The 14,760-nt window shown below is 36.5% G+C and overlaps 1 protein-coding gene across 1 annotated transcript in view; it reads left to right on the top strand.

Moving 5' to 3' along the window:
* LOC141437583 (kinesin-like protein KIF13A) overlaps nt 1–14,760 on the top strand; it is a 78,901-nt gene that overhangs the window by 3,551 nt on the left and 60,590 nt on the right. The window contains exon 2 of the mRNA XM_074101019.1: nt 6,590–6,674. Within this exon, the coding sequence (XP_073957120.1) occupies nt 6,590–6,674 (85 nt within the window). The remainder of the gene's footprint in view (nt 1–6,589; nt 6,675–14,760) is intronic.

Here is a 14,760-nt window from a genome sequence, read left to right as displayed (position 1 = left end):
TTATTCCCTGTCTCTTCTGCACATTATATAGAGTAGTGTTAGTGAATGGTTCTTAATACCGAGTGTTAGTATGATTAGTTTCATTTATTTTATTTATTTTCTTCTGAGACTTGGGCCCCTTTTTGAGTGAAGGCCTCCTCCATCTTCTTCCACAGCTCTCTGTCTTTGGCAGTACTTGTCCAGTCGGTTCCAGCGATTTTGGCAATGTCGTCAGTCCATGGCATCACTGGTCTTCCAACCTTCCTTTTGCCTGCTGGTTCTGGCCATCTTGTTGTTTGTATTGTTCGTACATAATAATTAAATATTATTAGTCCATCATTGTAAAATATCAAATTATTAAATTCACACTCTTGAAGAGTAACATTGTCCTGATATGGGCATAAGAGAGACAAGCAGCAAACTCCCTCTTTAACCATATTTGCCGAACATTTATGAATAGAATCAAAAACAATTTAATGACAAGTTATTATGTCATAAATTAAAAGAATTTACACTGTTGATTATCTTTAAAACAATAAGAGTTAAGCAGCGTTTCCACTAATAATGTGCGAGGATGTGTTTTTCATTAACCAATAGAAATGCTTCATTGACACATCTGCGCACATCACATCTCATTTGGAAACAGCTGAGCGGAACGAGGCGAGGTAAATGAAGTTTCTATTGGTGGAAAAAATTATAAAATTAAAAAATAAGAATTAAACCGCCTAAAAAACTAAACAAAAAAATAATAAACCATTTTTATTTAACCTAAATCTAGGTACCAGTTTGAAGTCCGTGTCTTAGCACTGGCCAGCAGAAGTGGACCTACCTATTATTCGTCTTCCTGATGGGCTTCACTATCACTCCTCCTGGCTTGTGCTGTGGCACCGACTACAAACTGGTACAGTCGAGTTCATAAGCTTGTGAGCAAAATTTTGATCAAAAATATCTGTACACGACTCTTATTGTCAACGGCGTCGAAGCATGCTCAGATATTTTTGATAAAATTTTTGCTCACAAGTTTATGAACTCGACTATACCTAGATTAAGTTTAAATAAAAATGGTATTATTTTTTACTTTTTAGTTTTTTCGGTGGTTTAATTTTTTGCTAAAAAGTTTTTTATCATTTCACTGCGGCCTGCTGTTATATTATTTTTTGTGTCCACATTTTTAGTTCTCGTATTTATTTCGTCTTGCCTCATTCACGCAACCCCTTTGCTCGTTTCCGGCCTATGGATTTTATGTAGCAACTCCGCACAAACAATTTCGGGATGCAAGTCTGTTACATCACGAGCCTCCAAGGAGGTAGTGCAGTATCACAATCACAATCGCTTGCATTCGTCATGGTAAATAAACTCGCTGATGCCGCGGTTTGTGATTGCCACAGTAATGAGATCGCTCCACTTTCGAAGAATCTTGCGCAATCAAATCGATCGACAAGACGTCGGATGGTCATTGTTTGCTTTCACAAACGTGTTGTACAGTAGTTGTTTGGCCGTGAATTATGCATCATCAATAACAAATGTAAATTAATAAAACACACGACGAGGCTATCTTCGAGCCTATTTAAATTTTGTCCTCGTCTTTCTATAAATAAGCTGAACTATTGAACAATACCTATTCAATGTTTTTTTTAGAACCGTTACCAGGCAGAAACTAGAGGTGAGACATACTAGGCAAAACGCGGACTGAGTCTTGCGAGTACGCGTCCATCCAAAGACATCCATAAAAAGACTAGATCCAAAGACAAGGTCCACGAGTATCTACGAGTACTTAACTCAACTGACTCATTGCGTAAACAAAATGATTCCCGTAAATTAGCTCCCGTGATTGCGTATACATCGTACTAGTTTTACGAATATTATCGAACAAAATCGAATCGAATTCCACGTCACAGTTCAGTCTTCACGCTTCATATTTTTATATTTTAACTTATATTAAATACCGACTAAAAACTTCCCTTCATACTTCATACAGGCTTAGGACTGTCAGCATTTTTTATAAATTTTTCAATTAAAAAGTGTACATAACAGCTTGTTTTCAAGTCGGCGGGACGTTGTCAGCCGCCGTACTCCAAAATACTCGTACGCTAAAAGAATCGCGGGCGGGAACGCTACTCACGCGTCCAAGCCAAACTTATTCCAGTAATATACGTCTCACCTGTAGCAGAAACCAGAACTAACAACTTTAGTCCTATAGAGTCTGACACGGTCAAACCGGCATATACGAGAAGGTGCAGTTTGAATAGTTCTGTATACTTCTAAACCGAGACAGATCACCTTTCTAGAGATCGAGACTTACTCTTATAATTTGAACAAACACTTCTGAAAAAACCGAGAGCAATCACAACCTTACTTCCTTTAGAAGCAGACCAGCTTCCTCGTTGCCCATCCATCAGGAAGGAATCCACAACGGACATATCTTTATTCTTTACACACTTACCCATCAGGAGTCAATGAATTAGTTCTAAAATCCTTTTGGCGAATGGCGAAATCTCTTTATGATTTAGTTTTCAGGTTTTCAGTAATCCAGTTGATAGATTTCAATAAGTACCTATTTTTCCTAGTTCATCGAAGCACAACGGGAAAAAGCTGTTTTCAAAAGAAAACTCCACTGGCGAGCGTTCTTCCCACATGGAACTATAAAAAGTAAACTCTCTTAGTTTGTTGCACTTGCTCATCCATCCATTCGAGTATTCATTAATCCAACAAAATCCGATAGACTTCGTTTGTTTTCAGTGCTCTGCTCCACTTTTCAATGTTATTATCTAACTATTTCGTACAATAAAATTAAACAAAGCAAGCTTATAACGAAAATTTATTTTGTCCTCTTAATATTTATAATATTATATTCTTTAACGTGTGTAAAACAGAATATAACCTTCAAACGCATAGTTTATATGATCTTTATCATTTAATTACTATAGGCTACTTTATCACCTATGATAATATAAAATTGCAGTTTTGTTGAGTCTGGCTTCATCTTAACGCGGTTCTTGACCTTTACATTGCTTGTAGATTTTAAATTGGAAACAAAACTGGCATGGCGTCTAGCCGTCTTACCGTTCTTTACACAGTCTGGGATGTAAGTACAATGGTCTAGTACAACCGGATTTCAAGTATCGCAGCGGACGTACGGCCCGACCTCGCAGTTGACTCACCGGTATATGTGCCTACATTGATCTTTATTAGCTATACTGAACACGCAACGTTAGCAGCCTTTTCAATTACCAGTTATCTAGCCTTTGTTATGGATATCAAAATTAAAACGTCATGATATGATACGGGAGATAACTTATTCCAAACGCTGCGTCACTGATTCTGTTAATCAAATATCAATTTCGGAGCACGAAGAGATTTATCTTTAATACGACGTACAAAAAATATGCTCTTTTGCGAAAACCAATTTATCCTTCTCAAAAATAGAAATTTAATGCTAATGTTCGACATCCCTTTCAAAAGAGCAACGTTACAAGTTGTGACGTTTTATTAAAACATGGCACTTATCAATATCTTTAGCCGTGGGACGTTAGCCGTGTCCCATTCTTGACTTTCTGCTATTTTGACGCGAAACTAGGAACACGAATTTGCAAAAAAAACTTGTGAAAATTAAGTTTTCTGTTAAAAATCTAAGGTAAACATGCACTGTTTTTTGAGGTCGGTGCCTGTGTAAATATACAATAGTTATCTACTCATTTAAATATACTTCTTGGTTATCTATTGTTTGCTCGAAAGTTATATGCCATAATTTCATTATCCCGAACTTCACATGCCCGAAACTTAATTTGCCCGAATGTTTCGTTTACTAGAAAATTTATTTGATATATTCTTATTTTTCCGAAAATTAGATGCCATAATGATACGAATGCAATACGTATTGTTTTCCATATTATTAAGTGCAATAATATTATTTAATAGAATATTCAAACGCCATACTACATAGTGTTTATTTTGATTATGATTGATTAAAATTGCTTTTTTCTATTACTAATCTATCTATTATCTTTATTATTCGGGCTACTATAAAAAAAATACGCGTAGCTCCCGCCTTAGCCTTCGGAACCTAACCTATCCGAGTCTCTTCTGCTCCGAACCCTCTTGCTCGCTCGCTCGCACAAATCAAATGTCGCAATTCTTACCAAACGTAATCTTTGTGATTAAAATTTACCTAATTCAAAAGCTTGTTTAACGTATGGGATTTATTAGTATATAGTGTCGATATCATTTATATGGATGGCAAATGATATTATGGCATGTGATACTTATGGCTTACAATGATTATGAAAAATTAAATTATTGAAATTAATATTATGGGAAACAAAGATTCTGTCATTTGATTAATATGGTAAACAATGAGTAGTGAAAATAAATTTATAAGAAACAATATTATGACGGTTGAATATTATAGCACATGAAATTCGGGCAAGTAAAGGTTTACCATACTTCTTAAGTACCAAGGCAGGCAGAGAAAATATTTTTTTTGCAATCTGACTTATAGTTTTTGAAATATGCGCGGACACGTAAAATGAACAGTGCTGACAATGTTACAATTGAATAGAATCGAATTGATAATCTACTTTTTTAGGTCGGTTACAAATAGAATGTATCATGCGAGAAGTTTGGAAGAAACATAACCTTTTCAACAAGCAACAATGGGAAAGTAAAGAGCAAAACTTAGGAAGAGAGTCCCTGTTGAAGTATGAGCGAGCAGTTTTCTTGTTTTAGGAAGATATGGGCTACGGAAACTTTTAGGCGTTTTCTCAAAAATAGCTGCAACTTGTGATCTAGATAAAAACTAGGCAGTTACGTATCTTAGTGACTTCTCGGATCGTTACAGTAGCAGTTCGAGTAAACCTGATTGAACAAGTTTTGTGACGTTCATTGATATCATCTACGACAAACTGCCGTCGGTATTGCCACCATCAAAGGGCCTTGTGCAACAAATTTCGCATTGACTTCCAACGTTCCAACACGTCATCAATGCAACTCGTGGGGGTCTCTTAACGCCCCGCGATTCAATAAGTAGGCGCTCGCATCTTCAAATCAAAAGTAACTCGAAAGAATGTAACTTTTTTTGGCGCAACTGATAACTCAAGGTATGGAGAGAGTGATGCTCGGGATCACCCTTCGTGACCGGAAAGGTAACGAATGCTTTCGAAAGTAGACCAAAGTGAGAGACGTTATAGCTGTCACAAGTCGCAGCAAAGAAAAAGTGGACATGGTCAAGTCCTTGAATGGAGACCCAGAGTGGATACTGGGAGGCGCGGCAGACCACCGCAGTGCTAGATGGACGACATTCTACGGCACGGAGGTTTGAGACTGGATGAGACGGGCACAAGATCGCCAAGAGTGAAAGAAGAGGGAAGAGGCCTACCTACATCCAAGATTGGATAACCAAAATGCCACCATAATGATGATGATAGCTCAACGCACCTCTTGCCGATCGAAGAAATTCGATCTAAATGATCATTGTTATGTATGATACTTATAATCAATAGTCATAACTACTATAATTATGCATCTCGGTTGATATTGCAGATGCTATGTATCGTTACAACTTAATTGATTTGCGCGACCCAATTAGTCGCCATTAGCGTGTTATTATAATTGCACTATAGATATTATGAGTTAACATTGGACACGTAACGTCTGTAAAGCAATTATTGTATTTGATTAAAGTCTATGATAAAGCCTAGGAATAGCGAGTGTGACTAAATTTAATGTTTTTTTTTTTTATAAAATAGGTGAATTTAAGACACCAATTTGAAGGATTTTGGTTTTAGTTGAGTTTTTAATTTTTTATCCCATTTATAAGTTACCGGAATTTTAGCTAACCATAGTTGCCATGACGTTAAAAACTGCGTTTATCTTTGCCCGTCGCAATTATTTATAAAAACGTAGTGTCTTCTGTCACCTGGCAGTGTTACGATTAGGTAGTTTAGTTACATAACGTTTATTTACGGTGAAAGTCAAACAAAGGTCAAACGTTATTTTGCAAATATACACACGATCATTAAGTATTTTTGAACTAAAAGGTTATAAAATGATTTAGTAAACCTATTCCTCGAACGAAATGGTTTTGGAATTAGACCACGTTGTAAAAAAGTGATCAATGCACACAGGTACAGGTAAAGTTTGGCGGCAAAATACGATCGTGCGGGTTTATTACATTTTAAATTGAATTTGACATGGATTGTTTGTACATAAGGTCCATTGTCGTAACTAGTTTCATACTCGACTGGGTTCGAAAGGGCTAACTTCACCTTGGCACTAGAAATGAGGATTTGCCAAGTCCTACCAAAATTAAGGAGTCTTACCCTCCCATTCCTTCATATCATGCAAAATATTGATCCTATAACCATGGGTATGGTCTCATTCGATTCAGCGCAAAAAATTACATAAAAAATGACACCTCGAAAAAAATAATAATAGGCGCAGCCAGCCGTTCCATTATGCGCCAATATGCCTTTCTTCAATTCACTTTTATTTAAATAGAAAGATTTACCAATCTGGTTTTAAGCTCTTTCAATCGGAATATATGCAACTATCAAGAAAATGAGCAGGTTTGTGCAAATCTTGTTTTATTAAAATGTACGTTCATTTGTTACAGAACTTGAACTGGGTACACAATGCGTGGTGGATATGGAAGAGCAACAAACCATCCTGCAGTATCCACAGGCTCATGACAAAGACAGGTAAGTCTAAGAAGTCACCTCCAGAAACGTATCGCGAGGAAACCTTCACATACATACGAAGTAATTCAATGGTGTGTATGAAGTTCCCAATCTGCACTGAGTGGAAACTACAGCTCAAGCCGCTCATTCTGAGAAGAGGCCTGTGCCCAGCAGTGGGACGTCAGATAGGCTGAAATGATGATGATGATGATGAGGAGGAAAATCCTACTTCCTACTAATGTTATATGCGTAAGTTTGGGAGTAAGTGCGTGTGTATGTTTGTTACTCCTTCATGCTAAAACGGTTACTTGAATTTAGATGAAATGTGGTATGTAGATGCAATGTGGTCAATGAAGACCACGAAATTTTTTTGGGAATTCCCATGGGAATTAAGTGAAATCCCGGAAATTCAATTCAACTGCTGGATCTATTGGTTTAAGCGTGCGAGGCCGCGGGTAAACACTAATGGTAGATAAAATAATAAAGTATTGTCTGGATTGCGAATGATCCCTCACGAATTGGCTTTGAACCAGGGGTTCTCAAACTGTGCGGTGTGGCGCTCTAGGGCGCCCTGACCAAGGGCACCGCATAGGGCTCCTGTTACTCCGGAAACTTAGGCAATCTGGTTAAAGCTAGTCTCTCTAGCTGCAATGGCGCTGTGACAAAATACTAAGCCTATAATTGCGCCGAAAAACTTAAAAAGTTTTGGAACCCCTGCTTTAAAGTATAAAGGTCACAGCTCATTAAAGCCACCCGGCAGCCGACCAGCACCGCCTCGACTTTCGGCGTCCACTCGTTGTCGACAGGTGGTCCACTGGTGGACGCTGCGTTGACAACTTCTTCTCGCGTTGTCCACGAATTTCTTAGTAGTCACTATGGCGGCGAGCAGCGGGCTGTCACCGAGTGGTCCACTCACCGTCCGTGCATGGCAACCTCGCGAGTGAGGCAATCCGGTGACGCTACGGAGTTGATGTAGCGTGCGCATACCCATACAAATCCATATGAAGAATACCAACCGCTCGAGGCGAGGTGGTGCTGGTCGGGTGCCGGGTGGCTGTAATGAGCTGTGACCTTATATCATCAATAAGTTTCGCTGGTTACAAATGTAATAAACCTAATGCATGTAGCAGCTTGAGTTGGATATTTACTATTTGTTGTTAAAAACCTTTATGATCTCAATCTCCAAACAGTAAATGCGGATACTAACTAATAGTCGAACTTGCTATGTTACCGCTTATGACGTCACAAGTAGGTTTTGAAACAGTCCGTATGTAGGGAAGTAAAATAATGCGTTTATTCATCTGTGTTGTATGTAACAATAGTGGCCTTTATATAATCCTTGCCCTCGTTGTAAAAGCAAATGAACAAGAAGAGGAAGACCCGAGCAATTGAAGGCCATTTTAACTATTTTCCTCGGATGGTTACACTGTGTAAAAAAAACATACTCAAACAAAATAGTGTCCCACTAGGTACTGATGTTGGATAAAAGGTTTTCCTAGTATACTTCCTATTTATGTTTTTAGGACCTAACTAGTCTAACTCACTAAGGATAGTTTATGGTAGCGCATTCCATGTAATATTTTAAATGATGCCCGAAAAAGGCAGTCGAAATGCAATTCCTCGTTTGCCGTGATCGAGTGACCGTGTTGCCAAATTAACGGCATTATAAAGAACAGACGTTTGAGACGCTCTGATTGGTGCGTTACCTCGGCTGTTGCGCAAGCGCCGCATTTATATTTACAGACAAGCACGGACGTTACCGGATTCAGCTGTACCTATACTGAAAAATAAAAATTATGTAAGCTGAAAGGAAACAATAAATGTGTTCATAGAAGGTTAGACAGATTGACAGCATACAGATTTCCTACGAGATTTAGACCATGATAAGTTTTAATGTGCTCTCGATATTAGGACGCAGTGACCCATCTTTTTAATATAGCTTGTTGCCCTGGTAACGTCTCCTGACTTACTTAATTAAAGTATGATTTTTATACGTTACAAATCCACTAAAAGTTACGAATAGTGACAGTTTTGCTTAAAACCTTCATGGCTCATCTCCTAAGCATGCTAATAGTAAACATTTTTAAAACAAAGCATATCAGTGATGTCTCCTGAGTTACGGGACAGAATAACAACACTAAAAAAGTTGATTGGCCCAGTGGCAAGTATAACCATCACGGGTAGACTAAAAAATTGCGGATTGATTTTAATGGTGTGTGCTCGGTCTACTCTCATTTTAGCGCGTCAAATGCGCTTATTCTTATTAATTACTATTGTACGTACCCAGCCCGGTCTACCTGTGATAATGTTGCATGCAACTGCGTCGAAATAACAGGAGCTCATTAAATTTATCACGATTTACGAGTACCTACATCCCTAAGCAAAGTTTCAAATGTTCATTTTGATAGTTTCTCCTTTGCTTGACGATTTGGAAGCAGTGTTGTTCCTCAATATGATCCCTTGAATAGAGCACTTTAAACTAAATTCTTGAGCGTCGGCAGCATTTAATCTGAAACGAAATAAGTTTTTTATTTAAAAACCGGCAGTGTTAGACTGTACAAATTTATAGTTATTCAACCTATAATATCTACCAAATTTCAAGACTATCAGGCAACTGAAACGGCAACAAAATTAACTTGCAAGATTTGAAGTAAACAAACAAATATACGAAGTGAAGTTGAATAAAAACATGTACTTAATAAAAAAAAAATATTTTAAAAACGTGAAGGCGGTTTATCACGGACCGGCCTCGACCTTAATTGCTTGCTAACTCGGTTTGCAAAAGGAAATTGGAAGGAACGGCTACGGAATAAGCAACGCCAGACGTTTTCTATTACATTTTTATAAATACCAGTTTACTCACAGTCCAAGTTGAAGTGACAATGGGCAGGCCACATCGCTCGAACACCCACCGAGATAACCGTTGGGGGAGAAAGCTCTTTGAGTGCCAACCACGAACCGGAAGGCGAAGCGTTGATAGGCCTCCCACAAGGTGGACTAACATCGCGATGCAGGAAACCGGTCGATACAAGTGGCGAGTTGTCGTTCATTGTAGCGTTCTAAGAGGGTTCTTTGTTTATATAACAGTGGCCGTCATCCAGCTGATGGTGATAGATAATGATAATGTCTAGCAGTTTATATTTGAGGCTATGTAGAGCTTTATGCAGTGAATTTCGGCTTCTGGTATCGGAATGGTGTAATAAGTCTATATCAAATATCGATCACCTTGTTAAGAATGTGAAACAGAACTCTAGTTGAAACGACATGTGGTTCTCTCTCATAGTCTCTGATGTTTGCTTCTAAGCTAGCCGCCTTATACAAAAACGTCTTACAACTATACAAATAGCGATATCGGATATGAACGAGCGTTCGCATTGTTTATTTATACATGTTAACAACACTGTTTACGTCCCTTTTAACAGAATAGTTTTACGAATGTACTTACCTATTTATACTCGTCGATTGCGTCTAAATAAGTAACAAATGCAAGGCTGCAAGGTACAGTCAAGAGTTAGATCTACACTTTTTTTACAATGAAGCGAAAAAGTGTAAAGATCTTTGATATTGACGGCATACTCCTGTTATATGTACTTGGCATGGCATAATAGTTATTTATGCAACAAGAGAGCAAAGTCGTTTTTTGGTGCGAGTGTTGAATTTGAACCAAGAGCAAGCGAAGGATTCTATAATTGAATCACGACCATAGCAAGTGATTCTAGGTTAGAATCCTGAGAGCAGTGAGTGATTCAAACACACGAGATGCAAAAAAACTTTGGTCTCGTGTGACACATACAACTTTTCACCTCAGCAGCGAGACATAGGTTAGAATAAAATCACATATACTTACCCATTTACAAAACAAACAATATAAATAATTCGATTACTAAGAAACAAATATAATAATCAAATTTAAAACCTTTACTCAAAAATGATACGTACAGTCGCCATTACATCTTTAAAAAGTCACCAAAAAGTGTCCAATGATCAAAAGTGTCCGGCAAGTAGAGAGGTTTTGAATTCGGAACGAAAAAGTGTCTTTTAACATGCATTGTAATTTGAACTTAAAACTACTAACTTGTAAAATATGACATATTTTTAAATACCGCAAAAGCTTATCTTTGGGTCATTAAAAAAAGGTTGAACATTAAACATATAGTTAGTATAGTAAACGTTATTAAACTTTTTGAATATGATTTTATTAAGTTATATTAAATAAACATGAATAGATTTAGTTTCAAATTAATTTAATTTGATAAATTTAATATTTATTCCAACTCCAAGAGGTAGGCTGTATACGGAACGCTACTAAAAAAAAACAAGAGCAGCGACTTTCGTGCAACGAGGTTGCATACTTAATTAAAAGACCGGGAAAATTATGACATTTTGGAAACATTTCTTTTTCATATAATTTATTTAAAAATATTTTTAATACTTACTATAAATTTAATTTAAGATTGTAATCAACACATTTGATCCTCTCGCTTTTTTTGTGTTGAAGTGAAATTGCCAGATCAAAGTGAAGTTAAAATATTTTGAATTCAGTGAGTAGACCCAAGCACTGTCTAGAATACAAAAAAAAGTTACTTTGTCTCACGGAGTGAGCAAAATGCGATTTTGCTCACTGGATTTTCATAGCAAAACCTGCCTGTTTGAGGTGCTGAGCTGAGGTGAAAAGTATTTTCTCTTTTGATTTTGTTCTTTTTTTTTCTTCTTTAAAATACCAAATTTGTCCCCTCAAATATTATGCGTGAAGAACCGCCATTAGAATACAGCCGCGTTTCATTCGATCCCACTGTTGCAAAGAGACGTTTTGTACTTCTATGATGGCTGGCCATGCTTACTATTTAACTAATTTTGAATGAATAATTCTGAATGTATTCGCCTCAGTTTTTGTTGGGAAAGTTTTAACGTTCCCGACAAAAACTGGGCGATGTTGTAAGATTTGTATTTTTCAGGTTATACTCCAGCAATACTTGTTACCTGAAAGTATTCCGAAGTTAATGGAACTAAGGCAGATTGTTCGGGGCTAAGAAGACTGTTTAGTTTTGACCCCGAGGATCCTGTGCTATACAAGGGAGACAAAAACCTCGAAAATTTTGGGCCCACAAAACAACCTGTTTAAGTAAGTTCCATTAACTTCGGAATACTTTTCTCATTCCCTCACCTTTTTTGACAATTGACAGGACTATTATTACTAGCATGGATTTCCTATGTAGCAGAAATACGTCCTTACTCGCAGCTTCTAGGTGCTAAATAGCTCAACATGACAAAAGAAATCGCGCTAATCAAACTATACTGCCGGCACAGAAGCATATAGTTATTGCCGGTCCGATAGCGACCATATTGATCTGCTTGCGTCATTGGCGTCATCGTCGGATATTCGTGTCGTTTAACAATCAATTAGTAGTCTATTGAAATAACCCCTAGATACACTAGTTGTGCTGCTCCCTGTATAATTTCATTCACCTAATTGGGACATGGTATAATTCACTACAAGAATGCTTTAATTGCAAATTAGGGCTTCCAATACCGGGATCCCGGTATTAGCCAATACCGGGATCCAGTTTTTTTTTGCCATTTTTCAATACCGGTATTGAAAAGTCTAATACCGGGATCCCGGTATAAGTGATTTTATGATTTGTCTGGTATAAATTGACTACAAACTGCAATATAATGTAATTATTTACATTTTAATGCACTTCATATGTAATATTTTATCAGACAAGTATTCTTTCCAATGCGAATAGGTTAAAGGTACCTTAGTTATGTTCTTTCTTATGTTGATTATCTTTTTTTATTTTTGTACACAAATGCAAATACATCGGGTGACTTTGATTGAACATTAGACGATGACCTAAAAAAATATAATTGGGAATTATTTTGTACTTAATTTGACTACAAAAAAATATTATTACTTTTTTGTAAATTGATGACATTGAACGTAATTTTAAATCGATTCAATAGATTCAAAATGTTACTTTAATGTTCATAATTTCCCGTTATGTATATAATTCACTTACCTAATAATTACCTAATTTTTATGGTCTGTTTTCACATCATCACAAAAATAATGCTCTCTTTATCATTTCAGTTTCGTATCATGGATGGCCTTGGATCCTACCGCTTACCCTTCCTTGAAGAAGACCTATTCCTGTATCCTACATCTTGCACCGAAATCTTTCCCACTTGGAAATCTAATAATGACTTTCTGCTGTTAACAACTGACGTATGACATTATAAGGAAATTAATAGGCATACTTTAGTCCTTATCAGACTCGCTATTGCAATCACAGAATAGAAAAACAATATTGCAGGGATTTATATTGACTATCTACCCAATATTACGTCAGTTTAAATCCAAATTCAAATATTTTTATTTGCATATACAAGGGTATAAATTGGTCTTACATAATGTCATTTCCTTGTTTTGCCATAGTATGGCGTACAAATATTTATAAAATCACATTATCAATTCTAACAGTTGTCAATGGTATGTTCTTTATGGAATTGTATCTTTTTGTTTCTTTGTACTAGTTTGTACAGACAGTGAAGTTTTCCAATATCTATCTAATATACCGACGTTTTATTGTCTAATGCATTCAGAATCACAGTCGTTCTCACCACTTCTTTCTGTCACACAGCATATAATATAGGGTAGAAAGAGATGGTAATGTGATCGCCAGCGCCTGCGCGTTAGTCAATACGGTCACAGGACACCACTCAAAAAATGTGTACACACAGATTATTTTGCCACAGACACAACGTGCATGTTTAGATATTAGAGAACTTATCTGTGTAATATTGATCAATAATATCGGAACATCTTTAATCACGCTAATAGCTACGAAAACGTAGATATCAGCCATGTTCAAATGTAACATGCAATGCAAAAATTTAAGGTGTGCCTTTGATATCAAATGGGTTACAATAATATAGAACAGATATACGGAATCATGCTAAAAGGTGAAAAGCTGGTGATTCAGTGAAATAACTACCCTATCGCAAAGCTAACTGCGTTCCACTGAAAGGTGAGATTTGCATTTCATTAGCTTTTCAATGGTGGAGGGACGCGGTGTTGAAATGTATTAAACTTGAGATTCTTGGGATTTTCTCGCATCGCAATGCATTCACAGCGTATGTAAGGGCAAACGAAATAAGTTTTTAACGCTCTAAATTTCTGAAGGTACTTTTAAAATTCAAAGACAGCACGATTTCAAGTAAGTATCTCTGCTTTGTGAATTTGACTTTAATTTTGGAGCACATTCACAGCGAAGCAATGGTCATGGCCTATTCTCCGCCTTTTGGGAGTCAAAAAAAAATGTAGAGCGTGGTAAAAGTTTGATGAAATGTAATGGTTTAAGATTACGATATAAATTGGTTGATTGATTAACTGGGAACGTATCTCAATAAATAAAGCTTAAAATAATACTGGACGTACCTAATACATAATGGTCATTTAAATAACATAATTTTCGGCAAAACTATTTATGATACACTTTTGTGGTCATGTAATCTACAGATTCATTTAGGTTAGGTTAGGTTTATGTCATTACAATCCTGTAAAGATGGTAATTTCTGAAAAAAATCCATAATATTAAATGACCGTTATGTATTTCGTCCGTTCTTCTTATTAAACTCTTGTCTTGTTGCCTGAAGCATGAAGCTAATCATGCTAGTTTACTTTTGCTCTACAATAAAAGAAACATTTGTAATCCAGGCTGAGGGCTTTGAAATATAGTACGATTTATCAATGTTCAAAAAATATTTTTGGATCTTTACTATATCATACAGTTATTAATTCCATCTGTTCGGAAAAGAAGAAACAATCAATAAATTTAAAATTTCGTTTCTTTAGTAGAACTGACTGAAATAGTGTTATGGACAATTAACTTCTAAAATATGTACGGGTACATAATGAAATAGAATAGGACTCAATGGTAATGTTAATTGATTAAATTATGCAAACTAAGTGAACAAAAACAACATACTCTCAATATAAAAGATTTAAAGCTTTCTTGAAGGCCTCTAAAAAGCCTTCAGTGTTTAACACGATCAAGTATCCACAGTATGCATTATGCTTAACAGTTTATGTTTTGCGATAGAGAAG

The sequence above is a fragment of the Choristoneura fumiferana genome, chromosome 18, assembly GCF_025370935.1.
Source record: "Choristoneura fumiferana chromosome 18, NRCan_CFum_1, whole genome shotgun sequence".
Classification (NCBI taxonomy): Eukaryota; Metazoa; Arthropoda; class Insecta; order Lepidoptera; family Tortricidae; genus Choristoneura; species Choristoneura fumiferana.
This window is presented reverse-complemented; position numbering and strand designations above follow the sequence as displayed.